Raw genomic sequence first — 18,093 nt, 5'->3', positions numbered from 1 at the left:
GCTACAAGCCACCGTCATTAAGTACGTTACCTGTGTGGTCACTACAAGCTCACCGTCATTACAGTATGTTACCCAGGTTGTCACTCACAAGCCACCGTCATTAAGTATATTACCTGTGTTGTCACTACAAAAGCTACCATTCATTGTTACCTGTGTTGTCGGTACAAACTACCGTCATTAAGTACGTTACCTGTGTTACCTGTGTCAGTACAAGCTACCGTCATTATTGTTTTCTTGGTGTCTCCGGTGCCTAGCAACCATCGTTTAACTTCCCGATAAGGTTTATGAAGAGACACTACATTTAACAAACACACAGAAACATAAACAAACCTTAACTTTTTTTACTGGTGTAAGACAGTAACAGTGAAAACAATTGTGAAGCTGTCTTCCTGTTTATATTGTATCTAATGTACGCCTGTTCTAATTCATGTTTAATTAGTCAGATTAGCTCGGTATAGTTTTCAATAAATATAAAAATGAAGGATACGGTGTGGAACCAGACTTTGGTTTTGAACGTTTTGTTAACAATTCACATTTTTTAAACACCTTGTTTTCGAATAAACATATTTAACTTTAACCAAGATAGCTGACATAAACAAAACGATATTTGTACATTCCCTTTCAATATATACAGCCTACCAGTAAGTAAGTACATACCTGAAAATTCAACCATCTCACTAGCGTCACATGTAAATATTCCAATCATATTTCAGTGAAAATCTTGACACGTATGAAAAAAATAATCCTGCGATTTAACCGTGTTTTCACAAAATCTAATGACTGGATGATGGAAACATGAAATCAAGTGAATTAGAACACCTCAGTGAATTTGGTACTAATATAGTTTTAGTTACGTTGGAAAACAACAATTTATGTTCATCCTAGGCATCCGAACTGATCAGAATGTCTGTGAAAGGACGTAAGTCGAATGGTTTATTTTAAGCAGCCGCCACAGATACCATCAGAAGTTCTGTTTTGTTTTTGAATTTCGCCTAAAGGTACACGAGGTAAAGGTACTGCGCTAGCCGTCCCTAATTTAGGAGTGTAAGACTAGTGATAAGGCAGCTAGTTATCACCACCCATCGCCAACTCTTTGGCTACTTTCTTTACTAACGAATAATGTAACTAACCGTAACATTTTGACGCCTCAACGACTGAAAGGGCGAGTATGTTTGGTATTACGGGGATTCGAACCCGCGACCTTCAGATTACGAGTCGAGTGCCTTAACCACCTGGCCATGCCGGGGTAATCAGAAGTTATGTTCATAGAATGGGCTACGTTATCAGGGTAGCTAGACGGAAGCCATTCCTCGTCCCAGGTAATGTTTTAAATCAACATCACTGGGCACCACAAACCCTATGACACTTTCTTATCTTTCGAATATGGTAGTTTTATTTTCCACAACTAGCGCAGAAATTTTTAGAATTTTATTATGGATCAACTGAACTGAACTGAAGTTTCTAGTTATTATTATTTTAAAACTGCTAAATATTTAATTAAATGACTGAGGATTGTTAATGAGCAGTCATTGGATTATTGGCAGTGAACAGGAGTCGAACATCCAGTGATTTTTTTTATACACGGTTTGAACAAACTTGCATTTGAGAGTTGTATCGATAAACATCTCGATTCGTGAGTTTTTATCTATTTTTACATGCGGACATTGTTTTACATTCTTTATTTTGTATGTTGGTACTAACAGACCAATCAGAGGAGAAGCGACACTCCAATCGGATGGTCGGAATGGAGTCTCTGGGGGATATGCTCAAGGAGCTGCGACGGTGGCGTCACCTACCAAATTCGACAGTGTTTACAGAAAACGGGGTGCCGTGGAGATTCAATACGTTACCGTATTTGTAATATGCAGGTAAAATAAGAAATTTGTTTGAACTTTTAATACACTATGCCTTCGGGCAAGTCAAGGCAAAATCAATAAGCGACACCATAAGCCCTCGTAGTGTCTGTGTTAGAAAGACACTTTGAAATGCAGAATCACCATTCTTAAGTCAAGTACTTTGTGAATCTTTAAAAATGTGCTGTTTTTATGTATATTTATAGCAAAGAGATTCGTTATAGCTACTAGCAATGTATATATTTGTTTAGGGATGGAAAAACCAAAAATAAAAAAACGTCGCCATACAAACAAACTAAGAAAGAAGCAAGACTACAAACTTGCCCTTTCACAGTGTAGTGTCTACCTTAGTTTCTAATTTTAGTCTTGGTTTTGAAAGCTTTGTGTTATCATGAAAATAGAAGTTCAATGCTCTCTTTATCATCGTGTAGTTTGTCTGTGTTTTCTTATAACAAAGCAATATCGGGCTATCTGTTGAGTTCACCGAGGGGAATCGAACCGCCGATTTTAGAGTTGTAAATCAGTAAACTTACCGCTGTACCAGCGGTGGACTTTTAACCATACCTACTAAAGAGTTCCCTGCTAGTACAGTGGTAAGTCTTCGGATTTACAGCGATAAAATCAGGGGTTCGATTCCCCTTGGTGGACTCAGCAGATAGCCCAATGTGGCTTTGCTATAAGAAAACACACAAACACACACACCTACTAAAGTTAACGTAAACGTTATATATTCTATAGCGCACGTAAATAATTCCAGGTGTGTGCGACATATTTGTTATTTGTAGAATTCTTGAGTGCACGACAATATAAAAGGGTAAGATTCGTTGTTTCTTTTCAGCCTTGCAAGGACAGGTCTGACTTTCGAGCTATGCAGTGCAAGGCCTACGACAACAGACCATACCGAGGACGGCTCTACGACTGGAAGCCATTCCACGATCCGGAAGATCCGTGCAGTTTAACGTGCCAGGCAAAGAGTTTCTTATTCGTCGCCAAACTAGCGCATAAAGCTCAAGATGGCACTCGTTGCCGGAAGGGTTCACTCGATATGTGTGTGTGGAAGGGTGTGCATGGTGAATATTCTTAAGTTCTCGCCAGGGGTCGTGTTATGTACGTGTAAAAAAAAGCAACAAAAATAAAATATTTTTAACGGTTTTCATTATATATAATATTTTGACTAATACCAATCGGGCTTTCCATCAGAGTTCGCTCAATATATACATATACTGATAACAGCTTATTTATATATTATTTATACATAGAACACATATAACGTAGCAGGTGAGCGTGTTGCAGGCTTGCATTTTATTGTGAGGAAGTTGTTCAATACGTAGAAGCTTTATATCAAATGTCTTTCGCTACGTTGCAAGAACAACAGATGTATCAACACGTAGTAAAGTCTCACTGCGGTTCCTAAACAAGAAATTCTAGGTTATTACACTTACGCTTCAGTCGATTTTCGTACACAAATATTTTTCAGCTAAAACCAAACCTGATTAATCATAAAAACGCACAAATTATTTTTTTTGTTTATCCACCCATTCGTTTTTTTATTCACTGTTCTTTTAACAACCTAACAGTAACTTAAAGAGTGACGCGTGTTTGACATGGTTTGTTTTTTTTCGCGCAAAGCTACACGAGAGCTATCTACGCTAGCCGTCCCTAATTTAGCAGTCTAAGACTAGAGGGAAGGCAGGTAATCATCATCACCCACCGCCAACTCTTGGGCTACTCTTTAATCAACGAATAGTGGGATTGACCGTCACTTTATAACGCCCTCACGGCTGAAAGGGCGAGCATATTTGGTGTGACGGGGATTCGAACCCGCGATCCTCGGATTACGATTGGAGTGCCTTAACCACCTGGTCATGACGGGCCTATTTGACACGGTTTAAGTCAACTAGTTAGTAGAGCATACAACCTTGTTTCCGTATAGTTTCGACCGTGTGATCATATATAGATACGAATTAGAATAAAACGAATGTGGATAAAAACGAAAAGTTGTAAGTCACAATCTGTATCCAGTAATGAAAGATAAAATAAGAAAGAATAAAGTGAACAAACTGATAAACTTTTAATCTAACTAGAGCAATATTGTAATTACCCACCAATATATTTATGTATATATATATATATGTACTTAGAATAAGGAGGTAGCCGCATCTGATGCTATTAAATATTCATTGTATTTCAGTCCGTTGGATGTGATCTTCAGCTTGGCTCAGCGAAAAGATTGACGAATGTGGAATTTGTGGAGAAATGGAACAAGTTGTAAATATCCTACTTATGAATGGTCAGAAACTGACCTTTCACCTTGTTCTGTGACATGTGGTGGTGGTGAGTACTACTTGTCCATTTACACATTTTTATGACTTATAACGGTGCTAATTGTGTATTCTGTGTAAATTATGTGACTTGAGCTAATGGTTAATATGTTGGTTTTATCTAAACTTAGGGTCCTGTGTATTTCACAGATGTAGTCGTGAAAAGGTCACTCTGCTTCAAGTGAGATGTGCCTTATACCATGCATTAGTGTCGACCGTTATGAGCTCTTATAAGTTTTCTTATAAAATAAGCAGCTTAAGTCTTTCCACAACCATATTATCCTTAGGTCATTAAGTTGATTAATCTAATTTCACATTACAAAGTTTATAATCGTCATCGCTTTTGGGGAAAGATATCTGGTTAGTGTGTAACTATACGGGCGTAACCGTTACAATAAGTACGAATATAGAAACTTTGTGGTGAAAGTTTCAAAACTGCTACATTTAAATTATATTACGTTGTTTTTTGTTTTTTTATGGAAGGAGAAACAGAAACCAATGTAAAGTATTATTAGTTGTTAAGCGAAATCCAACAGAATGGACTATCTGTAACTATCTGTAATTGTAATATTGTTATTCAGGCTATCAGATGTCAAGGCCCATTTGCAGTGATACAGAGACTCGCAAAGAATTTCCCGAAAGATTCTGCGACTTTGCCACAAGACCCCGACCTCAAATACGGTTATGTAATACGCAAGTTTGTCCAGCAATGTACGTATACGTAAATATGTACTCACTGTCGAATGATACTACTATGTTTGAACCTTTAATAAAGGGATGTTTTCTTTTGAGTGAAGCAGATATAAAACTCGGGTATTTTCCAGGATAATTCCTGGAAATCTAGTGATGATGAAAATAAATAACGGATTGTTGAATGTCGCCCGAAAGTATGGATGTTTGTAAATAGTAATTCGTAATGTCAATGAATTTTTGTTTGTTTTGAATTTCGCGCAAAGCTACTCGAGGGCTATCTGCGCAAGCCGTCCCTAATTTAGCAGTGTAAAACTAAAGAGAAGGCAGCTAGTAATCGTCACCACCCACCGTCAACTCTTGAGCTACTATTTTACCAACGAATAGTGGATTCACCATCACATTATAACGCTCCTACGGCTGAAAGGGCGAACATGTTTGGTGCGACCGGGATTCGAACCCGCGACCCTCGGAATACGAGTCGAACGCCTTAACACGCTTGGCCATGCCGGGCCCGATGAACTTTTAATTCATGAATGTATAAGGTTACGAAATACAATTTCTTTGTGAGATTTTGCTTCTGTTTTTTTTAACATCCTACACAATTAAATGGACGTTCTCAAAAAGCTTCTTGTAAAAGAAAATTGCTTTTCGTGATGTATGCCTACCACTATCTAGAGCAAATATAGATGGTCAAAATTCGATACCGAATAGCAGTACATCACTATATCCAGTCCTCCAACCTTATAGTTTCCTGTTATGTGTTTCATTTACAAATCCATTTCTTATTCCCACGATCATTAAGAAACAATTCGTGAGGATCTAAGTAATGCGATGGAAGAAATGTGTATAATACAGTTGATAACAAAGACGTTTTTCTTAACTAAACTTTTATTGTTACAATTATATTACTTTTCAGCTGGATTACCGAAGACTGGGGTCCCTGCAGTGTTCCCTGTGGCGGAGGTTTCCAAACCCGTAATGTAAAATGTGTTCCAGATTCTTATAACAGAACAAATGTCCAGGTTAACACTAGGTTTTGTTTTCCACCTAAACCCGTCGACCGGCAACCCTGTAACACTAGGATCTGTCCTCGGTGGTTTGAAGGTCCTTGGTCTGAAGTAAGTTCATTTGTGTTCTAGTTTAGCCATCTTGTTGATTAGGTCCAACTGGACCCGTTTTCTAATTTTCTAACCTCTGAATTTCAGTTAAAGTAGACTTTGTAATCTGTATATACAGATACATATAAAAAGAATCCTTTTATCAATATCCGTTGTTATTTTCAATCACCGCTTTAAAGTCACAAAGACAATGCCCTGGTAATATACATACAGGGTATTCGGAAAGTCACTGTGCACTTATATATTTATTAACAGACATGTTTCAATATAGAATACAAGAGGTAAATATGAATGACAATTATAAACAATGTTGAAAGTGACCCCCGTTGGCATCAATACAGGCCTGGATCCTTCTTATTTTGTTTCTAAACACCGCTATCAGTTGCTGGCTTGAAATAGACTGAATAGACATATGAGTACAAAACTGCACAGTGACTTTCCGAACACCCTGTATAAATAAATTCCCAAGCTAACATTTCTAAAATTATGAATCACAATTTCGTTTAGAATTCAAACAAAACAAGTACAACAATAGGCTAGATTCGACGTTTTTCAAACAGAATGGACTTGATAAAAAATATGTCAGTTAAACATTACACAAAAATTAGTTGTTGGTTTGGTATTACGACTTTGTTTTGTTACAATGTAAGTCAATACTGAAAGGAAGAAGTTATAGACGAATGAAATCTATCCAGAACAACAATCGGGTTGTAAATACACAATGACATTAATTAATACACAAAAAATCTGAGCATTTATTTTCGCAACTACCTTAATCCCAAGTACTATTGTAAGCCAAGACCTTTCTTCCATCCTAATAACGTTGTTTTCTAGTGCTTTAGCTACTGATGTAAAACCTTCTTCATTATGGTATAGATTAATAATATTCTAAATTATTTAAAATATTTATCGTATAATTTTAATGGTATCAACACAAAGAAAAATTGAATAAGACGTTATTCAGTGGGCCTGGCATGGCCTAGCGTTAATGCGTGCGCTTCGTAATCTGAGGGTCGTGGGTTCGCGCCTGAGTCGCGCCAAACATGCTCGCCCTCCTAGCCGTGGGGGCGTTATAAAGTTACGGTCAATTCCACTATTCGTTGGTAAAAGAGTAGCCCAAGAGTTGGCGGTGGGTGGTGATGACTAGCTGCCTTCCCTCTAGTCTTACACTGCTAAATTAGGGACGGCTAGCACAGATAGCCCTCGAGTAGCTTTGTGCGAAATTCCAAAACAAACAAACAAATGTTATTCAGAAATAGATAAAATACAAGTGTTTAATCTCACGAGACACCCAACGACACAAACTGATTTAACATACAGAGTGCATTACAAATCATTAGAAAAAGAACAGTAAACGCGTATACAGACTCTGATATTGATGTTATATCGCTGATTCAATAAGGATGAGGGTAGTACCACTGTCTGTGATGATAATTGATGTTAAAAGCCTGACTTAATCGCTGATCGTCAGTGATCAGGGACTCCGAGATTCAAAACCTGTCAACGGACTGATCTTGTTTAGAGTAGATATACGTTTGCTTAATAACTTAATGGATTATATTAAAGTATATTTGACTTTTCTTAAGGCTTAGAGAGATGAGTTATAGGTTAAACTAGTGTTTTTCAAACTTTTGTCATTCACCTTCTTTGATAAATATTGTTTCTTGGTGCCCATTTCACTTGTAAATGAGTAAAAGAGGGCTTGTTTGTTTGTTTCGAAATTTCGCACAAAAGCACACGAGGGCTATCTGTGCTAGCCGTCCCTAATTTAGTAGTGTAAGACAAGAGGGAAGGCAGCTAGTCACCACCACCCACCGCCAACTCTTGAGCTACTCTTTTACCAACGAATAGTGGGATTGACCGTCACATTATAACGCCCCCACGGCTGAAAGGGCGAGCATGTTTGGCGCGAAGGAGATGCGAACCCGCGACCCTCCGATTACGAGTCGCACGCCTTAACACGCTTGGCCATGCCGGGCCCGTAAAAGAGAGAGTTAAATGAGGGGATATAATACACAGTAATATTATATATGTGTTGTAGAAATTACTTATTATTTTCATTAATAAAAACATATTAAAAACGCTTAACTCTGCATTATTGCACTATTTATTTTATCCTATTCACTCGCGCCCCCCGTAAGAGATCATTTGCGCCCTCACAGGGGGCGTGCCCCCACAGTTTGAAAAACACGGGATGAAGCTATGCTACAATACACTCGTGAACTTTCAAGAAAAAAAAAAGTTTTATTTTTCAAAGAAATACCGTGAAAATGTTCCCAAATGTTTCCAAACACATACAGTGTTAATTATAAATACTTTACCCCTAAAGCGATTTAAAAATCCTATTTCTATGTGTACGTTTGTTCACGGAATTCTCTTCCGTAGTGTTCAGTAACATGTGGACAAGGTTACCAGCAAAGATCTGTGGTTTGCCGGAACAGTGATGGACATTTGAGTCCAGAATGTAAACTGAACACTCGACCTGTGTTAAGCAGAACATGTGTGAGCCGAGTGCCATGCGCTGTTAATAAAGACACAGGTAATTTATATGTTTAATGTGTGTGATGAATAGTATTACTCTACCGTTCCATTTATCGTGTGACTGGAGATCACATTTCAAGACTTTCCATAAATTATCTAGAATATCGCATTTTAATTTTTACTAGTAACTATTGAAACGTAGGAAATACTTAATACGTAAAATACACACATGATTCAATTAATATCAATAGTTTAAATTCTTAGAATGTACTATTACAGTGATAATAACTAGAAGTGTAAGACAATAATTTATAGAAACTCAGTGTTTAAACAATAATAACTATGATTACAATTTAAATGTTATTTTCAATCTCGGAGCGAAGAAACTGAAGACCTTCGGCACAGTCAGACTGGCGTTTCCTTAACAACACAAACCAATGAATCATCTCGACCGAAAACACAAACAAAGTGAGTTTACCACCAGGTGGTGTGACATTTATTCGACTAGTATAGAGCAATTGCTAAACCTCAAACTGCACATAACTCGTAAATTAGAATCAAGTGCTATTTTTAAAACTAAAATAATGGCACGTTCAAAGTAATCGGACGTACAGTCGGATGCGATGCGCTGATATAATAATACTTCAATTAAAGATCAAATTATTTGTTCTATTATTGTTGATAAAATTTGCAGTTAATAAAATAAAATATAATGAGAACAATAATAACACTAAACGTTTTTTTCCTCAGCACTTATAAAGTATTGATCTGAGAAATTAATAAAATATTTTCTTTCAGATTCAAGGTAGGCGAATGGGAACCTTGTAGCGCCACCTGTGGTGAAGGGACGAAACGACGATCTGTGGAATGTATAATGTATCTAGAATTTGCAAAAACGGCTTCTACATTACCTGATAACGAATGCCCAGGTTAAAACCAATTCTGTTGTTTCACCTCGTTGATAAGTTTTGGTTTTGATTTTTTTTGGGTAACACTTTTTTTTTACTAAGCTGACCAATTAAATACTGCACGAGGAAAATAGTCTGAACTGCGTTTATAATAATCAATCAATATTCGTACGGACCCTATAAAAATACATTTATTTCGGAACGATAACTTCTGCAATACAAGATTTACGTAAATGATCTTTAAAAGCTTGCTTAAACTTGATAATTAATAAACAATATCTTCACTTCTGTTCATTAATAAACGAACATGCTAAAGTCAGTGTATTGAACAAAAGCCTCTATATTTATAATATTGATTATGTTTCCTTGTGGTTTGTGAAGTACATCGTCACTTAAATAAACAATTTGTCGTTAACAAGAAATAACCAACATAATACTTGAAACATAGTTTTAGTCGATGACTTTGATCCACTAATTGCCACTCGCCAGCACAGCGGTAAGTCTACGGATTTACAACGCTAAAATCAGGGGTTCCATTCCCCTCGATAAGCTCAGCAGATAGCCCGATGTGGCTTTGCTATAAGTCAGGAATAGGAATATTCTCCTTCGCTCCTGCCCTCCTCTAGTACAGCGGTAAGTCTACGGATTTACAACGCTAAAATCAGGGGTTCGATTCCCCTCGATGGGTTCAGCAGATAGCCCGATGTGGGTTTGCTTTAAAACAACAAACAAACACCGCTAAGGGAATTAAAAATACGTGAGAACACGGTTCTTTGTATCGGATACACTCGCTAAGGGAATTAAAAATACGTGAGAACACGGTTCCTACACCTTAAGTATCGGATAACCTGACTACAACAATTCAACTACGAAGAACTTAACAAAACCTTTGTAAAGTTTTCATTTCTTATCCTTTGTTTCTGACTACCGCTTAAGAATAAAATCTAAAAATAAAGAACATCACAAGCCAGTCTGATCAATTACAGGACCCCGGCCTCCCGGGAAAGACATTTGCTTCATCCAGCCATGTGACAACCATCGGAAATCACCCGAGGGAGGGACGTCAGTGAATCATCTTGAAGAATGGATTCAACAAAAAGCTGATGGTGCACGCGAGGAAGACTGGGAGACAAGTCGAAGCACGTAATCAAGTACTTTTGAGAGTTGGAATGTCTCCTTGTAGCGCTTCCTGTTTGGGTGGTAAAGCTTTATATATCATGTCTTCTGAATCACATTTTTTTTTCGTATTAACATTAAATATACTTTATGTTTGTTACAATTTGTGTCATGTCGCGTGTATCGGTTTGAATTTCGTAACAAATTAGCAACACATTTAATCTATCTATCGTCACGTCATATATGACGTAAAAGTACGTAATATACTACCATATTTATGGTTAAGTTATTATCAAAATTGTGTTTGTTTTTTCCTTCAGACAAATACAAGTTAAAGTAAGTTGTTGTTGCTTGAGCTGTATAGTGATCTTATATTTACATATGAGTAAACAAATTAACGGAAAGTAAGAATCGTTTGTTATTTGTAGAAATGCTATACGAAGCATCAAAAACAAAATAAATGCTGAAATAAAAAGTACACAAATAGAGAATTTAAATAGATTTAAAACAATTTTAGTCCCTACTTTGGTTGGCCTTGTCACCCCTACAGCTAAATGAAGCAGTCTAAATTTTATTGAAATGTTTATTTTGTTTTGGACGCTTCTTATAAAATTTTGAGCAATCAACAATCCCTATTTTATGTTAAAATTTTATTTTCTTCCTATTTATTTATTCTGTTTTTATATGTCCGTGGAAATAAATACAACATCTATAAATTTTCAAAATATCCATATTTATGACAGCTATAACTTTGACAAGATTTAAAATCACAAATTTAGAAGATGTAATTCTTACTTTGGTCTACAGAAGTGTGTGTAAAGCTGCCATACTACGGATTAAACTTTGTAAATTTGTTATTGTAGTTTTAGTTCTTTTAATACTCTTGTTTGTTTACCTTTTATGTTATATCTGTATAAAGTATATACTTTACCTTGAGAAACTGTCACGTGCCTATTCATTGATATGTTGCGCCATCTTTTGGGTTAAATTGGATTGAAAAGATGTTCAAGTACGTGTATGATGTATTTATCATTTATACAGAATTTGTGTATATTTATCGGAATAACAAAATCGGATACCCACAGACCACTTAAGTAACCTGGAGAAATTTTGTAGTGATATTTTGAGCCGTCTAGGGGCTAGCCCCGCTGACGTGATCAGGTAGGCAGGTGATAGACGATCTTGTATATTTTTGAAAATCTCAGTGACATTTTTAGTGTATTGTTAGTATAGCGCATAATATATTGTAATCAATACTTTGAATAGTTAGTTGTTTTTTGTTTTGCTTTGGAATTCAATACGGTGATTTCTTTTGGAGTTATTTGGAAACCTTGTCAAACCCTACTACTAAGTACTACTGTACTTAATAATATGAGAAGTTTAAGAACATGCAAAATTGAGCTACCAGTTAGCTTAGTCAATAAAGGTATTTAATATTATAAAAATAAAAGGGAAGCCCCCTCTATCATTTTATTTACCACTTGTACATGAGTTGTACTGATTACGTGGAAATCTATATTTCACTAGTAATTCTGAACAAGGACAACTTGAAAGAACAGATACTAAATATCATATATGGGTGGATTGTATTTCATACGTATTACATGACGTATGGTTATTATATTATTTCGAAATGCCCTTTTAGAGGTTTGGTAGTGAGGTGTAGAATTCATTCAAACCACTAAAACTCAGAGACAATTAGTGAATCAAATGATAGATTTGAAGTCAGATTTTTCAGTATTTTTCAGCTGTTCGATTTGACTGTATAGTACAACAAATACATGTTATTTGCTTTCTTTAATGTATGCAACATGTTGAAACTGTTGGATCCTAAACACTTTCACAAAGTATTTTTTTATTATTTTATTTTGAAATGTACTTAAGAAAAGCATAATTAAAACGCCTAACAAAAAGCAAAATAAATAATTAAAAAACAGACCAATAGATGGGAGCACTTGGAATTCTAATGCTTTAAGGCCGGCTATAGGTTTGCAAGCTCGAGTATTTAATGGTGAAAAGAAACGAAGTAAACATTTCGCTGTAGATACTATGTGGACGGTATGTAAATTCAAAGTGTAAAATTAGACCACAGTTACGCAGTTAGACTGCCAACATCTTCAGGTGAAACTACTGGGAAGAAAAGTCACAAAATGTCGGAAAGTGCATTTCTAAAAGGTAAGACGTTATTATTATTGTCACTTAGGTACTAATGTTATTTTAATTATTATATGGCCGTAATCCTGCAGTTCCAGTTGGTTGTAGGCTTAGCATAGTTTACGTTAAGCATAACTTGTGTTTGGTCTAGCGAATGTTACCTATCACTTATCTGCTGATCAGAATTTCTAAATTAAACTATTTGACGTTTATTTCAATAGGTACCGTGTTTCTCCGAAAATAAGACAGAGCTTATATTAATTTTCACCAAACAAACAAATTCAAAATATGACACTAGGGCTTATTTTCGGGGATGTCTTATTTTGATATATTAAAAAATGAAGTTACAAAGTAAAACTATTAAACTAACTGATTAATACTTAAACAAATTAACTAAGTAACTAGTAAACTAATTAATAAATTATTATTTTTTATTTCTTTCCTCTTCTTGCCACTCTTAACTAGGGCTTATTTTAAGGGTAGGGCTTATATTAAAACTATCCCCAAAAATCACACTAGATCTTATTTTATGGGAAGGTCTTATTATCGGAGAAACACGGTATATGTTAAAGTAGGGTTTTCGTTTGTTTTCAAAATACTTGTATATGTATATGATTATGCTATCCAAATTGATCCTAAAATTAGGGGTTCGATTCCCTCGGTGGACTCAGCAGATAGCCCCATGTGGCTTTGCTATAAGAAAACACCAAATTGATCCAATTATTTGTATTCAAATGCTGGAGAATTCAGACATGACTTGGTCAGTTAATGGCTAACGAAAGACACTTCAAGCGACCTTCTAAAGAAGACTTAAACGAATTTAGTCAGACACATCTGTATAGAAGCTTACAGTGAGCTATTTCATATAAGCTCAGTCGATGGTGTAGGAATTTGCTAGTGTGTGGCTATGAAAAATTTACGAACCTGTGTAAATAATAGTTTGTTTGAATTTTGTGAATAAGATCTGTATAAAGGTTATACATTCCATTTGAATTTATGACTAAAGTAACATAGAAAATGAAGTATATATTTGAAATACGTGAACATATTAAACATATTTAACCATTGAATATACACACGAATCTATTCAGTATATGAAGTATAAGCAAGTACGTTAACGGAAGTCAAACCATAACTATGATAGTCTATGACAGTATGTAAATCCAAAGAAGGAATAATTGATATCAGTAGTTAAACAAAGGATTCGTGGCTACATTCAACGAGTTTAAAGTGAAATAAATCGTTGTACAATTTCACCTGTTCATAAAGTAACATACTCGTATTACAATGCAAATGGTAAGATTGCTAAAATAGGAAATAATATTCTAAGGTTTGGGAAGATCAGTTCATCAGCCAAATGAGTTGCATCAGAGATCTGTTTACACCATCCTTACAAAGTTCCTGCCATCAAAGTAATTCATTGTTGGACGTGGAATAATAAATTGCCATTTGGCGTGGCATGGCCAGGTGGGTTAAGGCGTGCGACTCGTAACCTGAGGGTCGCGGGTTCGCATTCCCGTCGCACCAAACATGTTCGCTCTTTAAGTCGTGGGGTTGTTATAATGTGACGGTCAATCCCAATATTCGTTGGTTAAAGAGTAGTCCAAGAGTTGGCGGTGGGTGGTGATGACTAGCTGCCTTCCCTCTAGTCTTACACTGCTAAATTAGGGACGGCTAGCGCATATAGCCCTCGAGTAGCTTTGTGCGAAATTCAACCAACAAACAGACAAAATTGTCATTTCTGGGCAACGGATTTGTCAGTACATAAAGTTCAATATGGTTCTTCTTTATTATGACATCTGGATCAATGAGCACAGCTCGAAGTGCACTCGCATGTTTTCTCCAGATCGTGGCCTCAGTTTTCCAGATATTATACCTAGAAAATGAATAGCCATGCTGTGTTCGTCGTCTTGGAGTGCTATTGGAGCGATGCTCCTGACATCCATATAATTCTGGGACATTTGTCTTTGGAATCCATAGACTGTGCTAATTCTTTGGCTTTGGGGTAAACAGTGGGAAACCAATAATCAACAGATGCACGGAGGTTGTATAAAAAGAAATTATCTGATCTACATTTTGAAAACCCATATAAGCATCAGTTGTCTTTCCTTGAAGACACGGCGCATGTAGAGACTTTGGTTCTTTTGCAATTATACAACTGATGTTATGCTCGAAATTAGTAAATGTATGACGTCGTCCATTTGCCTTACTTCGTGTTTTTGAACCTCGTATCCAATTCTCTCCTTCGATGCAAATACATGGGTCAACAGAAGGTTCTGAATTTGTAGACATAACTTTCTTCAACTGTGTCGAAAGTGGTGTGTTGGTCTTTTGCAGAGGTCTTTTTCTTAATACTAGGAGTAAGAGCATCAGTGATATTTTGGAAAAACGTTTAGTGTTTGGGTAAATTGTCCAAAAATGAAAATGACTCTCAACAAGAATTCATTACATATATCCGATGGGAAGAAACCTCATAATCATAGCGTCCCCGCTAGTAGCGGTAAATCTACGGATTTACAACGCTAAAATCAGGGGTTCGATTCCAGTCGATAGGCTCGGCAGATAACCCGATGCAGCTTTGCTAAAAAACACGCACATAATCATGGCATGCTGTTAGGTTTAGAGACTGTAACGCACATCCTTGGTAATCAACATTTGGTTCAAAGTTCTTAATGCATGTTTCATCTCCTTTTCTATCGGAACTCAAGGAGGTTCATAAGTCTAGCCTTTGTAGTCTTTGATTTTAACATGTTCTCTCTGAAGAGTATTGCTGATGCAATAGTTTCTCCTATTATTCGCTCAAGGTCGGCTAAGTCGAAAAGTACTTCTTGTATTTTGGGTGTTTAGTTAAGCTTAAAATTCCACTGGCAAACTATGAGAGAATTTCACACTCATTGGAAGAAATTTCATTCACTCTTATTGCTGTTCGTGAGTTCATGCACAGAAGCTCATTCGAAAATTTCACCAATTGTATCTGCAACTGGTTGCCTTATTTCGTTCTGTATTGTCTTACTGGCGCAGGTGGCATTTTTTGCACCTGAAAGGAGGTGTTCTATCAAAATTAGTTTCTGTACAAGAAAAATCAGCGCAATAAAATTATCTTCATTGTGGTCTAGGACCTCTTTGTATTCTATCCTGTCATCTCGATGTCTTCTTAAGCCTATCTGCTCTGTTGCAAAATATAAAACGAAATCAGCTATAGTTGGAAGGATTTGTTTATTGTCTTTCGTATTGTCAGCAATGATTGAAGTCCAGGATTAACCATTCAGGAACTCATTGGACTTACTAGAGTTATTGAATGACTTCTTTAAGTAAACACCCAAGATATGCTTTTCCACTTCTTATGAAAAGAAAACACAAAGGTGACACCATCCACTTTTGTAATAAGGGCGACTGCTGTAAGTAATCCACTTATAGTCATGAATCCATGTCGATTGTAAAGCGGTTGTCTTAAATTGTCTTCAATTTTGAGCGTTTCATTGTGAAATTTCTAATGTAGGGGGTGCTTGCATCAACATTTATACAAATTACGCTTTCGTGGAGCCACTCATTAAGTACAGATGTAATATGTGTTGCTGAAATCGCTTCAGAAGGCTGTGTTGTAGTCGTATGTGTTGATTTGTCTTGACAGCATGCTTCGTTGGACTTCGGAACCCAAAATCAAAATAGAAGAGACAGCGTTGTTTTAGACGCTTAATGGGTTGAGGGTAGTTCGCTTAACATGACAAAAGTATAAAATATTGAGTATAAGGAATCAGTAATACCATTTAAACTAGCTAGGTAAGTAAAGTGTAAAGTTGAATTAATATAACAGGAGCACATACATAGTAAATATGTAATACACTTAAAATGGTGCAAATTGTTTGAAAGAAGAATTGTTCGCCTGCGCAGATGTGCTATGTAAAACATATTATATTAAGTGACTGTGGGATTCCCTTGAGTCTAAATGTATGAAGGGTCGACCGCTAGAGGCGCTACAGAAAATGTAACATAATGCTACAGACGTACCTATTTATTCGAGGTATTATCCAATGAAATTAGTTAGTCAGATCATGAATTTTAATTACTTAAGCAATGAACTATTCACTAATAATTAAACATTTTTTTTTTAAATGTGACATAACTTTTTTTAAAATATATAGAAAAAGAGTGAGGTAGTTACCCAAGCCACCCCCTAAATGTGCCACTGAAGCTGAATGTTCTGATGTTGATTAAAAGTGCAACACGCTTTAACATTTGATGTTCGATTAAGACATCAGTTCTCCCGTATTGTGCACATATTTCCATAATAGTTTTTGCTTAAAAGCTCGACTAACTTATATAATGAGAGAAATAACGATACGTTATTAAAAAATTGTTGGATGGCGCAGTAGATAAGGTTTAAATGTCTTCTAATGCACTGCTGTAACAACTCCCTTTGCAAACATGTTCGTGCTCTGTGTTATTGCGTTGAATATCATGCCAACTTAGACATGAAAGCTCCGGGATTAATTACTGAGGAAAAACACGAAAGGTATAGACGAGAGAAAGAAATGTGGAGTCCAAATCTCCTTTAACAGTTGATTCATTCTCGTTGTAGATAAGTGAAGAAAGATTTTCAGTTTTTGTTCCTCCTCGCTTGTCTTATTGTCTTATTATGGAAACACAGATTATTAAAATATCGTTTTACAATAGCAAGTAATCAAACAAACAAATGAAACGTTCTCTGAGAATATTGTTGTACCAGAATTAGAAACAAACAACAACAAGTGAAATGCCTTGTTCCATTTATGATTGATACTAGAATTTAATTATATTTATTATCAATATTTTATATTGTAATTTACTACAAGTAGAAAGCTGGTTACATTTGATATCTGAATAAATTGATGACTTAAATGTCTATGAAATGTGCAAAATTCATTTTGTTTGAAAAATGTGTAATTTATATAGAGATTATGAGCCATACATAATTGACTGAATACATCTATATCTGTACCCTTTGAAATACAAATACACCATACGTCAAAGCTGATTACCATTAAAACTAAATAGTTCCCAGTTCTCTCATGAAAACAAGAGCAGGACACCAACCGAATCATAAAATAAAACTAGTTATAACTATTGTCTAGCTCTACGTATTCCCTCGGTGTGGATTCTTGTACGTGTTGAGGGGACCTTTCAAAAAAGGTTCAGTACTTTCAGTTTACCTCCTCTGGGATCTAAAAATGTTTGTGCGGTGACCCGTGAAGGGAAGGAGAGTATCCTGCTGGTTGAGAGGTAAGGGGTCAACCTTATCACACCACCTTGACCTCGAATTCTCGTAGATGGGAGGCCTTAGAGTGGCTCCCCAGGGTCAATTGGTTGGTTCATTTAAGCTAGGGTCAACCAATTACTAGTGTTGGACTTTCTCAACGGGTGTTGTGGAAATTGTGTCTGATGCTGGTGTTTGGGTATGGTGCTCACGAAA

General features: G+C 36.2%; 2 protein-coding genes across 2 annotated transcripts in view; both read left to right on the top strand.

Moving 5' to 3' along the window:
• Positions 1-2,937, top strand: part of LOC143254459 (ADAMTS-like protein 1) — a 31,744-nt gene extending 28,807 nt beyond the window's left edge. Inside the window, exons 3-4 of the mRNA XM_076509642.1 lie at positions 1,704-1,868; positions 2,692-2,937. Of these exons, the coding sequence (XP_076365757.1) occupies positions 1,704-1,868; positions 2,692-2,937 (411 nt within the window). The remainder of the gene's footprint in view (positions 1-1,703; positions 1,869-2,691) is intronic.
• Positions 2,938-4,090: 1,153 nt separating this feature from the next.
• On the top strand, positions 4,091-10,517 carry LOC143254458 (ADAMTS-like protein 3; the record flags this gene model as incomplete). Its single annotated transcript, XM_076509641.1, has 7 exons — positions 4,091-4,187; positions 4,756-4,885; positions 5,784-5,985; positions 8,371-8,524; positions 8,850-8,934; positions 9,265-9,395; positions 10,361-10,517. Coding segments are annotated over exons 1-7 (956 nt in total), but the record flags the coding sequence as incomplete, so codon positions are not given.
• Between the last annotated feature and the right edge of the window lie 7,576 nt (positions 10,518-18,093).

The sequence above is a fragment of the Tachypleus tridentatus genome, chromosome 6, assembly GCF_004210375.1.
Source record: "Tachypleus tridentatus isolate NWPU-2018 chromosome 6, ASM421037v1, whole genome shotgun sequence".
Lineage (NCBI taxonomy): Eukaryota > Metazoa > Arthropoda > Merostomata > Xiphosura > Limulidae > Tachypleus > Tachypleus tridentatus.
Note: the sequence above shows the minus strand (reverse complement) of the source record. Positions and strands in the feature narration are given on the sequence as shown.